Below are 18,609 nucleotides of genomic sequence, written 5' to 3'. Positions count from 1 at the left end.
TTCCGAGAGTCAACAACCCCTCAAGACTTTCATGAAAGTGTAGTTTTATAACAGCTATTTAAAATATAGTATTTTTCTAACGTTTCCCTTCACAGAATAATTCTTTACAGCGTGTTTTTATTAGACTTTTTAGAGAAGGTGTGACACATCAAGCCAATATTTTTTTTATTCTTTTGAATTTATTTTTATATGATGAAAAATCAACTTCTTTGATCATGTGTTATTTTAGTGATTGAATTATCTCTAAAAGTGAATTGTAAATGCCACTCAGCATAGTAACTTTATGGTTAAATTAGCTCTATTGAACAAATGGAATTTTCTTTTGTTTATAATGAATATGAAATAATGTCTCATTTGGGCGATTTTCTTTTTTCCAGGTTAAGCATAGCTAACCCTTTCCATTGGTTTCTTCTAATTGATTTTAGGAAAGCGAACTGTCATGTTTGAAAAGTGAACTGTCATCCCTTAAGGAGCAGCTTAAAGTAGAAATTGAAGAGAAGGTATATTTATATATTTAAGGTAGCAGTGTGGGTGACATGCTTGGCCTGGTCATATGCACTATAACAATGATAACTGTGAAATGAGTTTCTGATTCTAGGTCTTGCTGTCTTGAAATGAGAGCTTGATGCTCCCTGAAGTCATTATGTATAATTCCTGGTGGTAGTGAATGTTTTATATTACTCCTGAGTAGGTAAGTGTGAGGGGAGCAAGGAGAGATTAAAGCCACAAGAAGACCTGTTAATGCCTGCAGGGATAATGCTAAGAAAGCCAAGGCCAATCTTGATTTAAAACTGACAATAGACATGAAGGGCAGCAAGAAAGGCTTCTACAGGACCTGCTGCTGAATGTGGCAGGAATTTTGGTAACAAACGACATGGAAAAAAGGCTACGGTACTCAGTGGGACCTGGAAAATCAGGAACAAGGTAGACTTACCCTTGGTGGAGGAGGATCAGGTTAGGGAATCTTTAAACAAACTAGCCAAATGTAAGTCCATGGGACCTGGTGGGATACACCCATAGGTGCTGAGGGAGCTGGCCAGTATCATTTTGTAATGGCCACTCTCAATTATCTTTGAAATGTCATGGTGACTAGGGGTGGGTCCTGAGGAGACGAAAAAAACAAATTTCATTCTTATCTTCAAGAAGGGCAAGACAGAGGATCTGGTGAACTATAGGCTGGTCAACCCTACGTCAATCCCTGGGAAGGTGATTGAACAAATAATCCTGGAAACTATTTCCAAACATACGAAGGACAAGGTGATTGGGAGTAGTCAGCATGGATTTATGTGAAGGGGGAATCTTGCTTAACCGACCTGATTGCCTTCTGTGGTGAGATGACTGGCTAGGAATATGAGAACACTGGGAGTTCTTTATCTCAAGCTTAATAAGGCTTTGACACTGTCTCCCACAACATCTCCACAGGCAAAATGATAAAGTTTAGGCTGGATAAGTGGACAGTAAGGTAGACTGAAAACTGGCTTAACTGCTGGGCTCAAGGGATTACAATCAGTATGGTACAAAGTCCAACTGGAGGCCAGTCACTAATGATGTACCATAGGGGTTGATACTGGGTCCAATACTGTTTAATATCTTCATTAATGACGTAGGTGATGGGACAGAATTCATCCCCAGTTAGTTTGCAGATGATGCAAAACTGGGAGGTTTGATAGAGCGGATGATTTCAGAGGGATCTGGATAAATGGCTGAACAGGAATCTGATAAAGTTTTTAACAAAGGGAAATCTGAAATCCTGCACGAAGGATACAATAACTCTTCGAACCAGTACAGGCTGGGGGCTGACCAACTGGAAAGCAGCTTTGCAGGAAAAGCCTTGGGGTTCTGGTGGACAGGTTGAACATGAGACAGGATGTGACCTTGTGGTAAAGAAAGGTCAAGGGAGGTGATCTTTTTACTATATTCAGCACTGGTGAGACCACATTTAAAGCACTATTTCCAGTTGTGGGCTGTCCAGTACAAGAAAGATATGGACATACTAAAGCAAGTCCAGCAAAAGGCCATGAAGATGATTAACAGATCGCAGCATCTGACATAGAAAAAAGGACTGAGACAGTTGGGATTGTTTAGCTTCAAGAAGACAAATTTCAGGGGCATATTATCAGTGTGTGTAAGTACCTGGGGGTGGGGGAGGAGGCAAAGAACATGGAGCCAGATGTTTCTCAGTGGTATCTAGGGAAAGGACAAGAAACAATAGAAACAAAATGAAGTACAAAAAATTCCATTCAAACACAAGAAAAAAAACTTTTACTGTAACAGTAATAGAATATAGGAGCAGGTTGCCCAGGGAGGCCATGGAGTCTTGGAGATGTACAAACACAGCTGGACACTGTTGCAAGCAACCTGCTCTAGTACACTCTGCTGTGTGCAGGGATGTTAACCAGAGGATCTCTGGGTCCATTCCAACCTTAACTATTCTGTGACTCTGTGATTTTGTGACTGCTATATAGTATTCTTCAGCTAGCAAGAGAAATGCGAAATAGAATTTAAAAAGTCAGTGAAGGAACACTAACTTCAATAAACAAAAATGTTTCCGTTTACTTGAGTGAAATAATAACTAGAAAATAAAACATTTACTACCTATCCCACAACTCTCTTTGGAGAATTTTGCGAAAGAAACCTCCAAAATATGGTTCCTGAAAATGAAAAGAAGCACAAGGTAGTTTTAATGTTATCGTTAAATAATTTTAAAAATTGGTAATATGTACATAAGCAATCTAGATTAAGTTCCATGATAAGTAATACACGCTGGCCAAAAGACATTGAAATGCTTTTAATTTAAACCTTTTTTAATTTTAGAAAACACAGACTCATTTTACTGAGACACCTAAACCTCATTTAGATCTGGACTGTACATCTATTAATGTAAAAAAAATATTGTCTCAAAATATTCCTGTAAAAGTCAACATGACGGAAAGTAAAAAAACATCTCCTCCAGCACCTGCAAAAAGTCCCTTGGGTAGTCGATTATTAAAGGTTTGTAACTCATGATAGTGAATTGTTCTTGTTTTATTTTTCCTACTATTTATTTCTCTATTTAACTTCTACTGAAAAAAAACTATTTAAGTAAAAACAATCTTATTCTTGATGTCACTCATTATCAGTGTCTTTCTGAAAACTTTTTCCTGCAAGCTTGTTTGTTTGCATTTTCATAAATGTTGGTTATAGTATGTACATAGTGACTACAGTTCAAAATAACAAATGAATTTTTTTAGATGAGCTTAAAGAGATTAGATATAGTGTGCCGTAAAACTCAGTTCTTCCACAGAAGAACTTTTTTTTTTTTAATTGATTTGTTTGGATCTTTGTTTCATGCTTTGAATGGAAAGATAATTGTTAAACAGTATCTCTCTGTTGTCTGCCTGGATATTCTGTCCGTTTAGTTTTTGATTCCATAATTACCATTGAAAATGTAATTTTAAATGCCATCTTTTTCTTTTGCAGACATATATTGTAAAGACTCCCCCAGTACATAAAATGCAAAGTGAAAGCACAAATCTGCTTTCAGAACAGAGGAAAAAGCAAAAAGTACTTCTGCAGCTGGATGCTCAGTCAGATAGCTCTGAACATAGTGACCTCCTGGTAAAAATCTGAGAACAAATAGCATGGTTAATAATTCTTTATGCACACTAACGTATATAAGAATGTAAATACGGCATGTGGGCTTCTGTATACAAATCTATTTATGAGTGATTTTTTTTATTTCATTGGTTCTTTCTGGAAATGTATTTATATGTACATAATTAGTAACTTTATGACAGAATACTGCAATATAAAAATATATATTCAGTTTTATAATGATTTTTTACATTGTTTTTATTGGAACTGTTGAAGTTTCATAGTGATATCTTAACTTTCTTTTTCATACTGCAGTATTCCTAAGGGGAAAGAAAAGAGATTTCTGAATATAATATAATTAACTTTCATTTTTTAATTTAAGAGCATAGTTTCAGAGGAAGAAATGTTTAAAAAATTATACAAAGATTATCCACAAGCTTCACAATTATATGCCATGACACCAAAAAAGGTATGTTACCTTTTCTTCACATCAAAATGAACAGTAGATCAAATTTGTTTTAGAAACTAATGGATGGCTTTATTTTTTCTTCTCAGAAACCGACTACATCAAACCTGAAAGCTCCAGGCTCTGCACTGAAACTTACAACTGTGAGAAAAATGAGAGAGGCTGGGTGGACTGCAGTTTCCAAAATGGACAGGAAAAGAAAAATTAAAGAAGCTGAAAAACTCTTTACTTAAAATAAAAAAATGACTAGTGCCCAGCATTATTTGATTAGTGCAACCACAGTGTTGTTATTCTTTGAGAGTTAGTACATTGTTGCATTTTTCTGTCTTGTTCAGTATGTTTAATACTACATTAATTTTCTTTTTACAGATAAACCTTATAGACATGGAACTACTGCAATCTGTTGAGCATTTTAAACATTTCATTCACTATACTATAAAAAGTCTTTTTTGAAATTAGTCCAAATATGAAGAAAGCTGTTTCAAAAAAAATAAATCTGGCATTAGAAATACTGGCTGTAACAAACTTCAGTTCTGTTATGTAAAATTTGCTCTCTTTTTCTTAACATATGATTAACAAAAGGATATTATTTAGTAAATGAAACGCTGAAGCTGCTAAAATGCATGCATTTTTATGTGAAATTGTCTTGCTTTTTCTTTCATAGTAAATGTCAGAACTGTCTTTTTAGACTGTTTTGTTTGCAATAGCTACTACTTTGGTATGTTAGAACAGTTTTGGAACTTTTAAAATTGGATTTTCAATAGTATTACATAGGTATAAGAAGATTTCACCTTCATTAGGAACAAAATATATACACATATTTTAAGAGTGTAAACACAGTAGTAAGATGTCATTACATTGTTAATTTGAAGCATAAACTGTGGAACCATCTGTTGTTGTTACTTTATTTATTAGAACACATATATAAATCACCAGACCGCTTTCCTAAGAACTAACAGTTTCTCTCATGTAAGCATAAGAATAGAATAACATATATTTCTGCATTAATCTTTAATTAATCTTGGTTCCACAACAACAAAAACCTGCTTCAGAGCCTAAGGATAACAAGAAAACTGCAGGTACATCTTAAAAATAGTAAGAAAAATAAAAATCCTGGATTCATCTGAAGTTGGTAGCAAAACATGTATTCCATTAGTTTTCCGCAGCAGTTTTATGTATAAGTTAGTATTTCGGGTTCCTTCTGACTTACCTGTTGAGCAGTGATATTCATAATATTTTTTATGTATTTAATTCATATTAAATTACTATTTACTGATAAATATTTTCCAAAGATCTGAAACAATGTACCGTTTTTTCCCTCCATATTTGGAAATTGAATGTGCTATGCAAGAAAATTTTCTGAGAAACTAGAACGACTTTTCTTGCTGGAAATGTATTTCATACATTTGCAGAATACTGATTTTATGATGTATCTACTTGAACAGTGTAAATTAGACCAAACAAAGAACAGTTGCTTATAAAACACAAGTTTCAGATGTCTGTTCCTTTCAAAAAAGATTATTTTACAAGAAGTAGTGTAAAATAATCCCTTTAAGCCTCTCACATGTACATTATTTATCATGTACATAGAATGTCATTGAAAGTCAGTTATTCTCCAGTTCAGTTTGGGATGTCACTCGCTAATCTCTCTTTACCTACTTAGCAGGAAAAAGAAAATGTACGCAAGGAAACACAACATGTATGTGCCATGTGTCATTTATTTTAATAGGGGTTGGTGTTTTATACAAGATCTAAATACCTGTCAATGTTTGTTACTTCATTTCGAGATAGCACATTTCTAGTTTTGACTGTTGCTATTGTTATCTTCAACAGATATGCAGATTTGACTTCTAAGGTAGTTACGGAGTAATCAAAAATAAAAAAGTCAAGTTATTTCAAAGTATAAGAGACTTCTACCTAGTGTTCTCAGCTGTGGCTCACATATAGATCTGTAAGTTATAATTTTGCAATATTCAAGTTAAGATCCAAAATCCACATCAAGCTTAGCTTACACACATTTATAACTTCACTTATTCCAGAAAATGTGGTTTGAATGACTTCCTGTGGAAAGGTAAGTAAATAAATACATATTTATTGAGATTTTACATGTTTTTCTTGTCATCTGTCAAGCATGATTTCCTGTATAGTGGTGTATATATATACCTCGTATCTGACATTGTCCGAGAAGAAATTATAAGAAACATGAACAGGAAGAATTAAAAATGCTACTGAACTATTTTAAGTTTGTACATGTTACAATGAGTCTTGTAGTACTTAAAATGTCTTGAAGGTGGAGAAAAGTCTTTTTTCCACTTGAACAATTAGAAGGGTGTATTGCCCATGTCTAGACTCAAATGTAACGTAGCCAATTTGGACTACATTATTCTCCAGTGATGTTTTGGCAGTCTGATACCACGAGTATGCATTTTTTGTATAAATTATTTGCCAAAAATACAAAAATACCATTAATACCACTATAGAAAACTTACAGGAAACAGAAACAGGCATAGTATGAGGCAAGTACAACTCTACATCCTTCCTAGGTGACTAAATTTCCTGTAAGTTTTCTATAGTGGTATTAATGGTATTTTTGTTTTTTTGTATTTACTTACAGTAAAACTGAAAACAACATTATTTTAGGCATTAAACCAGTTTGCACAGGAAAAGCAAATGTAAATGAATCCTTCAGGTAGCACACAATTAAAAAAAAACACTAAAAATTAAAAGCTACCAGATAGCAGCTATTCCTAGTAGTGAATATTGATGCTTTTATTTGTGGGATTTTGTTAAAAGTTTTTAAGACTAAATTCCAATAGTAGCCATGACATTTGTTATTGGCTAGTTCTACTTAATACAAGTAAGATTTTTATATATATATATATATATATATATAAATATATATATATATGAAAAAATACGTGTATGTATGTATATACATACATTTATATGTATATTTATACATATATGCTTTACTGAAAGCATTGGCAAGATAAGCTAATTTCTAACTGCCTTTCTAACAAGGTTTTAAAATGTGTATTAGCCTGTGACAATAAATACAGTTATTATTTGAACAGACTTTCCTTTTTTTAATGCTATTTTGAGAAATAATTGTATTTTGACTAACATGAAATACAAACACATTATATATTTGTTACATTTCTTTTTATTCTGAATCTTTACAAATCAGTTTTATGGTGGATGTGGCCTTCTCTGTCTGAGGTGTAAAATATGTTATAAGCAAGAATATAATTGATAATGATTGTGCAGATAATGATTTATTACTTCTTGGCATGGAGGAGTACTCCTCCCTAAGCCTATGATCTACAGCAGCTTTACTGTGTTTCCATTTCCACAGTTTGTACAAAGCCTGCATGGCAATCCACTTGCATTTTTTCCAACACTAGTGGTATTTGAGAGGCATCCAGGAAATGTTCTGCATTTAGCAGAGCAGACCTACACTAGTCTTGGCATGAAACACTCCCAACCCTCACTGCCAGGTAGTGGCATATGTGAATATGTTACTGTGTTTCAGTGCTCTAATAAGCAGATTTAGAAAACTGTTGTGCCTGATGATGTGCTTGTTTTACATTTGGAAATGCAGGCTTGTCTTCATAAAACATCATTTCAAAAAAGGTTGAGCCAGCCTGTTTCAGGAGAGTATTTGTTCAGTCAGTGCTGTGATGCTGAGCAATGCTTTTCCTGTGCATGTTAAGAATGACTCTCTAAAAGAGGAAAAGGTGATGCTGTTGAAGGTAATAGCCAGAATGGTCTTGAAATTCCTTAGATAAGCTCCTCCTGCTAAAATAAAATTATTTGGAAAAAAAAAGTTAATTGTATAAATCTTGGAAACCACACTAATTCAGTCTTTAGTTTTTAATTTAACAGCAGGGAAAGATTTTCTTTTCAGTTTGTATTACAGGATAGTTTGAAAATCCAGTGCTTGGAAGCACTTTTATGTCCTAGCTACTGTATTTGCTTACTGTATTGGCTTTAAAAAGTAGATTTTTCTGAATCAGACACTGTACAGGCAGAATTGCTTTAAACAACCTTCCCCAAACATATGGAGGAAAGTTATTAAAATCTTAATTAAGAAAATACATATTCTCAGGTATGTGTGATTGTTACTATAAAGGACAGCTATTTCTAAAGCACATATAATATTCCATTAAATTTCTAAACCACAAGGATCTTAAAAAAAAAAAAAAAAAAAAGAATTGTACATGCATATTGCCAAGTCTCCATACAGGACCTTCATCAGTGAAGAGTCTGTCTAATTACCTACTGCCTGCCTATCAGATTGCCAGTCAAATCAGGAAAACATTACAACCATAATAAAATGAAAATTGTTTGGGACTTTTACCACTTAGTGTTGTTATGATATTGTGGGGCATAGTAATTCATTCCTGATAATCCTGTAGAAGACTTCTGGCTTCTCTTTGGTGGTGGTGGTGGTTTTGTTGTCATTTTTTTTAAATTTTGTCCTGCGTGTAGACATTTCATATCTTAGAATAACAGGAACTGACATCTAGCACTCTCCAATTAAATGTAACCAAATATAAAGTGGTCCACCATAGAAGCCACAACAACAAATAGGACTATGAAGTACTTTCAGACCGTAAGTGGAAATTGTTGGCATATCATATGCAACAAAGAGAATTGCCCTTTTAATCTGTGCTTGACAGGATATGCTGCAGCTAATCCTAGGAAAGAAAGAGAAGAGCAGTCATCTGTGAATCTACAAATTTAAAAGATAAGAGCTCTGTTTCAAGCTATTACAGAGAGACTCGCAATAGAGAAATTAGCTTTGAAAATTCAGCAGCCACAGTCTGTTTAAATGCAAAACCTGATGGCAAAAAAGCTTGTTCCTATGGCAGCATATTAGGATTTGATTTCCTTTTATCAGTGGAGGTTTACAATAAGATGGGCTTGGAAATAATTCCTCTATCAGAATACAAATCTCATAGAAATCTGATTTTGTCTTTTGTTGTTGTTGTTTCTAACTGTTTTTGTTTGTTTTTAATCAGCTTAGCTTCTGATTTTCAGCTGTTTGGAAACATGGACATGTTTCAGTTTTAAGATCCACAATACTATATGCCTATATCACAGAATCACAGAATGTTAGGGATTGGAAGGGACCTTGAAAGATCATCTAGTCCAGTCTCCCTGCCGGAGCAGGAACATCCAGATCAGGTCACGCAGGAACGCATCCAGGCGGGTTTTGAAAGTCTCCAGAGAAGGAGACTCCACAACCCCCGTGGACAGCCTGTTCCAGTGTTCTGTCACCCTCACCGTAAAAAAGTTTTGTCTCATATTTAAGTGGAACCTCCTATATTCCAGCTTGCACCCACTGCCCCTTGTCCTATCATTGGGTGTCACCGAGAAGAGTCTGGCTCCATCCTCCTGACACTCACCCTTTTACATGTTTATAAACATTAATGAGGTCACCCCTCAGTCTCCTCCAAGCTAAAGAGACCCAGCTCCGTCAGCCTTTCCTCGTGAGGGAGATTCTCCACTCCCTTAATCATCCTCGTGGCTCTGCGCTGGACTCTCTCAAGCAGTTCCCTGTCCTTCTTGAACTGACGGGCCCAGAACTGGTCGCAATATTCCCGATGTGGTCTCACTAGGGCAGAGTAGAGGGGGAGGAGACCCTCTCTCGACCTACTAACCACACCCCTTCTGATACACCCCACGAAGCCATTGGCCTTCTTGGCCACAAGGGCACAGTGCTGGCTCACAGTCATCCGGCTGTTCACCAGGACCCCCAGGTGCCTCTCCCCTTCACTGCTTTCCAGCAGCGGAATCATGACTTTACCATTCTGCACCGTAAGTTAACCTGCTCATAAGATTATAAAATTTTCATTGTGTGTGCCACTAACAGAGTGAGTAAGAAGAATTTGTGGTAACCTATCTTCATTGTTCCTACTTTTATTTTAGGCATTGGTCAGTGATGGAGAATCATACTAAGTTATTTCTACATGTAAGCTTTGGGCATGCACTGAATTTCTGTAGCCCATTTCAGAGATCCTGGGTAACAAACCCAAGAATTTTATGTTTTCTAAATTCTGTTCACAGAGAACACTTAAAACACTTCTTACAGAACATCAGTATACTATCTTTCACTTAGTGAAAGTGTAAAATAACTGATGTGACTGAATGGAATGGTTTAGTTAACAGAAAGGTTAAAGATAAATAATTAAAAGCCTAACTGGCTGTTCCAGAACACAGCTACAAAGCTGCTGGCTGGAAAAGCGCATTAAAACTTTCTATCACTGAATAGTCTGAAGGTCAGCAAGGGGGCAACGAAAGAAACAAATCCATAAGCATCAGATATTGAACTATGGATTTTAGCAAACTGTAGGAAAGAAGCTTTTTATGCACTCATAGGTTGTCACACTGTATTGCTGTTCCAAAAAGGTACTGGGATCTCAATCCCATCAAATATTTAGAGAGGTCTGTAGTGAAAGAAACCTACAGACATATCCAGGACGCTCATGGAAAAGTTTTTCTACCAGCTTAATAGTTTGTGTAAATTACTGAAGAAATAGGAATATGTATATCACTCCGGTGATACTTAGTGGATCTCTGACAAATGGCCAGGTTAAGGTGATGCCAGGAAAGAAGAGGTAATAGGAAGGATGTTCTCTCTGTATCTGTATTAGTATGATCATAACTTGAGTACAAGGAGCAATAGTTACATTAGTCTGAAGGTCTATTCAGACTAATTTATTGTGTTTCCAGATGAAATAATTTTCATTCTTAATACTTGGTCAGATATTTCTGTAATGCACTGCAGTACATTCAGAAGCTGGGTAAAAAAAGTTTCAATGAACAAATGCACTGCTCAAATTATAGTGCCTGCTGCAGTTATGGAGAATTCCTAGCATTCAGCATACTCTGCCTAACAGTTCTAACTTTTCATGACAGTAGGGCTCCAGACAGATGGAACTAAGGACATTACATCTATGTAGTTGCCTTAACAACCAAATTCATAATCACCTCAAAGAATGAAATCAGGTTTGTGTGACATGACCTATTTTATGTAACACCATCCTGACTGGCATTAATTATGTTCTCATCCTTTAATTCTTCATTGCTCAAATCCTGTATCAACTTTCTGTTATTTTACCTGATTTATCAGTGATAGATGTCAGGCTAGCTGGTTGAGTGTTACCTGGGTCAACATTCTCTCTTTAAATATTGGCATAATATAAGCACTTTTCTTAATGTTTTGAAATTTCCCCAGTATTCTAAGACTTGTTGAAATTAGCAGTAGCAAGCAAAAGATCCTTAGCTTTGAGGTGATAATTTTTAAATATTTGTTTTACATCTTATTTAACAACTTTCATTGCAAATGTGTATGTTGGTTTGTCAGCCACCACATTTTCAAATGCACATGTAGTTACCGTTGACTTTGCACTTACTCTGCATCAACAGTTTGTCTTCAGCTAGTAACATCCCTTGATATTACTCTTGGCCTCTGTCCTGACAGAAGTTTATCTTTCGGTGTCCAGATTTCTGTGCCAGTTTTCTACATTTTCCCAACTACTGATAGTTCTTTTTCCCTTCCCTTCCCTTCCCTTCCCTTCCCTTCCCTTCCCTCCCTTCCCTTCCCTTCCCTTCCCTTCCCTTCCCTTCCCTTCCCTTCCCTTCCCTTCCCTTCCCTTCCCTTCCCTTCCCTTCCCTTCCCTTCCCTTCCCTTCCCTTCCCTCCCTTTTGCCTTTTCCCTTTTCCCTTTTCTTTTCATTACTATAGTTTTCACTGTTGCATTCTCTTTTTCATCTTCACTAAGATTTTTTTTTCTTGATCTTTTCAGACATTTCACTAAATATTCTTAAAGCAAATGCTTAATCCTTTTTTTTTTTTTTACTAATCCCCCCAGTCAATTACTTATTTTTCACTAATTGGAGAAATTAGCACTTCAAAGCAGCAAAGAATATATGCCTTCATACTCTCTTCTGTCCTCTGTCTATATTCAGTGTAATTAGGGTATGTTGAGGACACTTTAAACATGGATGTGATATTCTCCATGTCAAGACCAGTGCATACAAACATATCTCCAACTACCTAAAGCGACATTTGTAAATCACTGAGAAACCTTTAGAGAAAAGAATCAGGTGTACCTACTTCAGCTATGCATGCAAGGGTCATACATAATATTCTGCCATTTGGACTTTTCTTATAGGACAAATGTGTGCTATTTTTAATTCTTATTTTGGGCACTTTTTGTCCTCTCCAGGATTTAGTTCTATGAAGTGTTTCCTTTTCCTTTCAGGATCATTATCTGCTTTGAAATATTCCTAAGGTTTTCCAAGGAAGAACATTCTTTTCCATGACTAAAGTTTTAAACAACCAAACCCACACATATATATGTCATGTATATGTGTATTATATATCATTATCTACATGTGTGTTTGTATGTCTATACTTATATAGCCTGTATGTTTAACTGCATTGTAAAAAGCTCAGAAAAATATAAAACTAAGCATCATATTGGAGTAGTACCAAAATAAGTGTTATACTTCTGTTGCTAAGTCTAGCTGGACAGATGTTACTGAGTGTAAAATTAATATTTTGTTCACGTCTATAAGCCAGAAACAGTTATATTTAATTCCCGAGAAGTTATATGCTAAAAATGTCATTTCCAAATGAATAAGACATGTACACTAACTTGATCTTTTCTCACTTTTGTTCCTCCCAGGTGTTTCACAAACCCTAAACAAAAAGTGTTTTTCCCCTATCAGTAGACATCTCAGTTTCACTGAAGTTGGTGCAGTATTTTGCTTCTCATTGTGCTGCAAAAATTGGTTTCTCAAAGTGAAACTAGATTATACCCTTGTTAATTAGTATTTCAGAGTGAATTGTTGTTCCTTTAGTATTTGCTCAGTAGGTTCAAGGCCAGATGATTTGTCTGCATGTTTTGTTTGAGTAGATAAAGTCAGGCTTTACCTAACCATGCTGTAGAGCCATTGCTTTGGTTTGAGATTTATTATTTTATGTGTGTAGCGCTGCATCTCTCATTTGTGCCTGCCTGGTAATGAGCAAGCAGTGAACCAGACTTTATTAAATTTTCCAAAAACATAAGGGTAGAATTAGTCATATGTGATTCAGGATGACTCCATTTCCATGCTAGCCTCTCTGTCATGACGTTGCTGTCCTATGTAGCAAGTAAATTAATCAATAACAGGTTTTTAAAAGCAGTGGTTAGTTTAAAAGCCTATGAGAGAGAATGACTGTTAAAATAATTAGATTTCCAGCTCCAGTTTCCAGGTTAGGATATTATGGACACATTTGTTCCTATCACATTTACTTTGCGGTTCAGTATGAATTTTCAATAGATGACTCTGCGATAAGAAAGCAGCAATTCAGATGCAATTATATAAACAGTAAGATCAGCCTGGAATTAGCCTGGAGAGTATAAAGCACACACACAGCTTGTGCTGGGTCACTGCCTCTCCCAGCTCAAGGCAGAATCAGGTTCCTGTAATAGGGAAGAATTCAGCTGACAAGAGGTTGGTCTTTCCAGACTTGCATTATTGCAGCTACAGGGTAAACCGGACTGCGTAATGACTTTTGCTATGGGAAAATGACAGCTGGAAGAGACTAGAGGGTGATGTCCATGTGTTTGTAGACACTGTCATTTAAAACTTGTAGTTTAGAAGATATAGAGTAGACCCTGGAATTGTCTTGGAGCTAATCAAATCTTTGTTCTTGGGATCCCCCAGCAGGTCTGGGAAATGAGGTCAGCACAACAGACAGATAAAGCGCGGATTCATTGATTTGATCTCTTTGCTGACGATCTTTATTGTAATTTACTTTAATCTATTATTTAATTCTTGGCAGTGTTCCCATTTCACCATGCCTCTAAGCCAATTGGAAAGTAAAAAATACAGTGGTATGTCTATATATGCACAACTGTTTCTTTTTCTTTCTTGAGCATTTTATAAGATGCTTTCTTTAGAAAAGTATTTTAAACCACTAAGATTATTTCTGCATCTCTCGTTAATTCTAGAGCTCATGTTCTCTCACATATGTCACATTTTCAAATCCTTTAGCAGGGAAGGATAGGAAAACCTCCTGTTATTTTTCTGTGTCGGTATTTTATCACTCATTGGTGAAAAGTGCCATGTAATATGATTTAGTGAGGAAAAATGATCATATATGTTGTTATTGGCTTATTTACCCTTCTTTTCTATTCAGTGGTTAGTACTATTTCAAATATATGTCTTATACTGAAAATAATTTGTGAAGCTGTAGCTGAAAAAGTTGAGATTACTTCTACTCTGTGACTATCATAACTGTTCTTGTCGAATTCTGAGAAAAGGACTGCAAGGCACATCTGATTTTACTTAGGGTTTCTTTTTTTTTCCCCCTCCCGTCTAGCATGAATCCCTTCTTTGTGATGTCTCTCCTCTTTGGCCTGACTTTTGGTCAAACAGCATCACTTTGTGCTCCTTCAGAGTACACAATCCACGTGGAGAAAAGGGAATGTGCCTACTGCCTGGCCATCAACACCACCATCTGCGCTGGATTTTGCATGACTCGGGTACAGGAAGTTACTCTCTTTTAGGCAGTTGTTCCCATAAAGGCCATCACTATAAAAGATGTGCCTATTCTTGCTGAAAAAAATGTGTGAAAGTTACTCAGGCTAAAAATGTCTGTCATAGACAGAAAAATCACATTATTGTCAGAGTATCCAGTTAGCTTGTTGTGAAGGTATGGATGAGAAATGCCAAGACTCCTGAATTCTGTGGAGTTTATAACAACAGTGGCATAACAACGAACTGACTGCTGCTGTTGCTGCAGAGCCTCTCTAGTCTGTTTGTGGGATCAGGATGGAACAAGTGAGAAGCAGATTGTATTTGGTCACTCTTTTAGTTAATGTAAATTACTTGATTAATTTCGAGTCCAACAAATATGCCAGGTGGTGAAGGCAATGAACTACTATTGTGACAGATAGCTGTTGAGAATATCTCACATGTAGGCATGCCAAATGCTATGCTTGAGCTTCACTATTCAACATTGCATTTTAACTTCCACCCTGGTCAGTAGGTAGTCAATACAGAATACAAAGTACTGATAGCACTTTGAGCCAAACAGCACATTAGTTAAAACCACAAAAGCAAGGCGAACATTTCTAGAGGTGTAGAGATGCCCAGTCACATGCAGATTCAAAGTGAAAGGTCTAAACAGAAGTACACCAAAAATATCAGAACTAGTCTAAGTGTAAAGAGGTTAGCTTTCTGCACATATGAGAAAATGCCAAAGGAAGTTTTTCAACACTCATGTATGCTTCTGTATATTTCTGTGAAACAATGCATTTCTTTTTTCTTTGTAGGACAGCAATGGCAAGAAGCTGCTACTCAAAAGTGCTCTGTCCCAAAACGTGTGCACATACAAAGAGATGTTGTATCAAACAGCACTGATTCCGGGCTGTCCTCATCACACCATCCCTTACTATTCCTACCCTGTGGCCATAAGCTGCAAGTGTGGTAAATGTAACACTGATTATAGTGACTGTGTTCATGAGAAGGTTAGGCCAAACTATTGCACTAAACCACAGAAGCTCTGTAACATGTAAGCTTCCAACAGAACGTGGTAGAAATGTACCTTTCTGCTCACAATTAAACATAAATAAAACTGTATTTCATAACAGGTTTGCAAACTGGTGTGCACAAGTCTTATTCTAAAGAGGTATCACTAGAATTACTTTGATGAATTGGATGTTGTGAAATGCACAAAAATAGAATCATATGACTGCAGATTTATATTTAGAACCAAAATGTAATTTAGGGAAGAAGGAGAAATAACTGTGTATGTATGAACCCTTGCTCATAAATTCCAGGTATTGTGCGAAGAGATGCTCAGAGACAAAACATTTGATATATCTAAGAATTACAAACTGGACAACACATACTCTCAGTATTAAACAGTTCAGTAGACTGACATATCCTTGCAGCCTTCATATTAGCAACTGTATTTTTCCATGTATGTAATACATTTTTTGAGGACCCTAGCTTTATAGCATAGTCAGCTGGAACTAAGCACATGCAGTTATGTATCTACACTATAGTTCTGCTTTATCGCTAGCGTTGTCCAGACCTGTGTTCATTAGCATTGCTAGGCATACTTTTTCATGTCTTTGCACTAGCAGAGTAAGCCTCTCTTTTCTGTTACAGTGCACTGAAAAAGTTGTAACTCTTTCTAAGCATTGAAGAAACAGTGAAGCTTTAAATCTTGCTACTCTGTTCTCTGGAATAATACTACCATAAATTGGTATTATTATTATTGTTATATATATTATTATATTACGGTGTAATACCATCAAACTTAAAATGAAACTCAGAAAAGAACCCTCTCTTTTCCCACACAGGTCAACCATCCCCTTCTGAGTTTCAAAGTGATCTGAGCGCCATCATATTTGCTGAACATGCACAGGTGAGAAGTGCAGACCCAGGAATTTGGAAATAAATGTAAAATAATAAACGTTTCCTTTTCTTTAGCTCTGATGATTCAGTGGCAAGTTTTGATTGTACTAGACCAACCACTGGGAATGAGAGCTAGTTTCCCCCTGGTTTAACTGATCCCAACACAAAGTAGAACATACAGAATTCAGTGGTAACTTTGCCCCTCACCTCTATTACCTACAACAGGAGTGATGAAAACACAGTTTGATCTGTATCTGCTCAAGTGAATGTGATGCCTGCTGATCCAAGAGCACTATAGATAGACAGCAGGACTACACTGAAGACATGAATAGGGCTGACCAAAAAGAGAAATAAAACCTTAGTTATTAACCCGATTACCAAAGTTTTTGTACTTTGCATTTTAATCTGAGTAATGGTAGACAAGAAATTATCAATGTGTGGCAAACTATCACTAACTTCCTAGTATTACTAGAATATATAGTATTAACACTATATAGTGTTGTAAATTCATTACTTTTTTTTTTTTAATTCTACTAATGTCCATTTTTAAAGTCAAATATTGCATTCAGAAAAGCTATTAGGGTGAATCAAAGTGATTATAAACCAATTTAATTAAGATGAAAACCAAAAAGTTTGACACATACAAAACATGAATGATTTGCAATATTAGAAAAGGAATGATCCCATCCCTGGCTAAAAGTGTCTGAAATGGTCATTTCCTGTCAGTTTGACTGTACTCTAGTAAGTTACGAGGGTCAAATTTACTGTAGCACCCGGAAATACTACTGAGATGCACAGTACATTTTTTCTATTTATGCTAATTCATCTTTAGTAATATGATTGTAGCTCTCCAACAAATAACATATGCCATTCACACTTTGCTTTAAACAGTAAACAAAGGAACCAGAATTCACAGGATGCATATCTTACCGATATGAAATTTAATTTTCTTAGAAAAATCTTGCTTTCAATCTTGCAGTTGTCATGACCGTTCCTGGAATCTGATACTCTAATCCAAATATCTTCATTTTATTTTAACTGCTGCAAGGTCTCTGTGAAAGCCTAGAGGAATCTGCTAGGACATAATGGCAAAAGCTTTGTACAGCACAATTGCAATAACAAGCCGACAGCATTTGCATGCTTGTCACAGATTCTGTGAAAACTGTAATTCTCTTATGCATAAAGAAATGCCTTTGCAGGCAAAGTCTGAAAATTTAAATTCTCTAAAACCATTATTTAAAATTAATAAAAAACCCAAAGGATTTTGCAGAAACAGTAGAAACCCTACTTCTGTCAGACATGTCATTCACACCTCTGGTTTAAACTGTCCAGATGTGGCTAGATATATACAAGACTACTACAACAGTTGGACCAAGAGAGGCTAGCAATTAAGTTACAAAAGACTTTTTTGGGGGGTGAGAATCTCTGGTATTTCCCAGCCCCCAAGGCAACTATAAAAAATGTCAAGAGACAAAATGCAAAAGAGCTATGGACTACCAAGTTTTGATAGGAAAAAAAATGAAGTAATTATGCAATGAAACAGCAATTATATTACCTGGTAAATGGCAAAGAAACAAAAGCTTTAAGATCAGATAGTGCTTTCTAAAGTTAGCTGAAAAACCTTTAAAAAGGATATTTAGAACAGGAAAAATTAAGACATTACTATTAAGCAACATTTAGGTGAGGGGTCTGGAGAACAAGGCTTACGAGGAGTGGCTGAGGGAGCTGGGATTGTTCAGCCTGGAGAAGAGGAGGCTCAGGGGCGACCTTATCGCTCTCTACAGGTACCTTAAAGGAGGCTGTAGCGAGGTGGGGGTTGGTCTGTTCTCCCACGTGCCTGGTGACAGGAGGAGGGGGAATGGGCTAAAGTTGTGCCAGGGGAGGTTTAGGTTGGATATTAGGAAGAACTTCTTTACCGAAAGAGTTGTTAGGCATTGGAATGGGCTGCCCAGGGAAGTGGTGGAGTCACCATCCCTGGAGGTCTTCAAAAGACGTTCAGATGTACAGCTTAGTGATATGGTTTAGTGGAGGACTTGTTAGTGTCAGAGGTTGGACTGGGTGATCTTGGAGGTCTCTTCCAACGCGGCCGGCGGTGGCCGTGCTGGGCTCGGCCCTGAGAAGCACAATCCCGCACGAACTGGCACG

At 36.3% G+C, this 18,609-nt stretch overlaps 2 protein-coding genes and 1 long non-coding RNA gene across 13 annotated transcripts in view; 2 read left to right on the top strand and 1 right to left on the bottom strand.

The window, feature by feature from the left end:
• Nucleotides 1–6,577, top strand: part of SYCP1 (synaptonemal complex protein 1) — a 29,011-nt gene extending 22,434 nt beyond the window's left edge. For 3 of the 8 annotated variants that reach the window (XM_040535720.1, XM_040535715.1, XM_040535714.1), the window contains 5 exons: nucleotides 426–500; nucleotides 2,815–2,991; nucleotides 3,460–3,597; nucleotides 3,956–4,042; nucleotides 4,129–6,577. In XM_040535720.1, coding sequence (XP_040391654.1) covers nucleotides 426–500; nucleotides 2,815–2,991; nucleotides 3,460–3,597; nucleotides 3,956–4,042; nucleotides 4,129–4,272 — 621 coding nt within the window. In that variant the 3' untranslated portion in view covers nucleotides 4,273–6,577. The remainder of the gene's footprint in view (nucleotides 1–425; nucleotides 501–2,814; nucleotides 2,992–3,459; nucleotides 3,598–3,955; nucleotides 4,043–4,128) is intronic. The other 5 variants (XM_040535716.1, XM_040535719.1, XM_040535712.1 and 2 more) reach the window with 4 other exon arrangements.
• A 1,032-nt stretch (nucleotides 6,578–7,609) lies between these two features.
• LOC121059210 lies at nucleotides 7,610–18,429 on the bottom strand. The gene is made up of 3 exons (XR_005814461.1): nucleotides 18,381–18,429; nucleotides 17,395–17,536; nucleotides 7,610–7,834 (listed from the first exon to the last, which is right to left on the bottom strand). It is a non-coding gene; the product is annotated as an uncharacterized LOC121059210 (long non-coding RNA).
• On the top strand, nucleotides 13,368–16,808 carry TSHB (thyroid stimulating hormone subunit beta). 4 transcript variants are annotated; one of them, XM_040535726.1, is made up of 5 exons: nucleotides 13,369–13,548; nucleotides 14,420–14,582; nucleotides 15,375–15,528; nucleotides 16,410–16,474; nucleotides 16,540–16,805. In XM_040535726.1, exons 2-5 carry the CDS (start codon nucleotides 14,421–14,423, stop codon nucleotides 16,543–16,545), a joined length of 387 nt encoding a protein of 128 aa, XP_040391660.1. In that variant the 5' UTR covers nucleotides 13,369–13,548; nucleotide 14,420; the 3' UTR covers nucleotides 16,546–16,805. The 4 variants fall into 4 exon arrangements, with proteins under 4 accessions (XP_040391657.1, XP_040391660.1, XP_040391659.1 ...); XM_040535723.1 differs by having other exon boundaries at nucleotides 13,368–13,548; nucleotides 16,410–16,806; XM_040535724.1 differs by lacking the exon at nucleotides 13,369–13,548 and adding an exon at nucleotides 13,878–13,931 and having other exon boundaries at nucleotides 16,410–16,808.
• Nucleotides 18,430–18,609: the final 180 nt, after the last annotated feature.

This window comes from Cygnus olor, chromosome 24, assembly GCF_009769625.2.
Source record: "Cygnus olor isolate bCygOlo1 chromosome 24, bCygOlo1.pri.v2, whole genome shotgun sequence".
Lineage (NCBI taxonomy): Eukaryota > Metazoa > Chordata > Aves > Anseriformes > Anatidae > Cygnus > Cygnus olor.
This window is presented reverse-complemented; position numbering and strand designations above follow the sequence as displayed.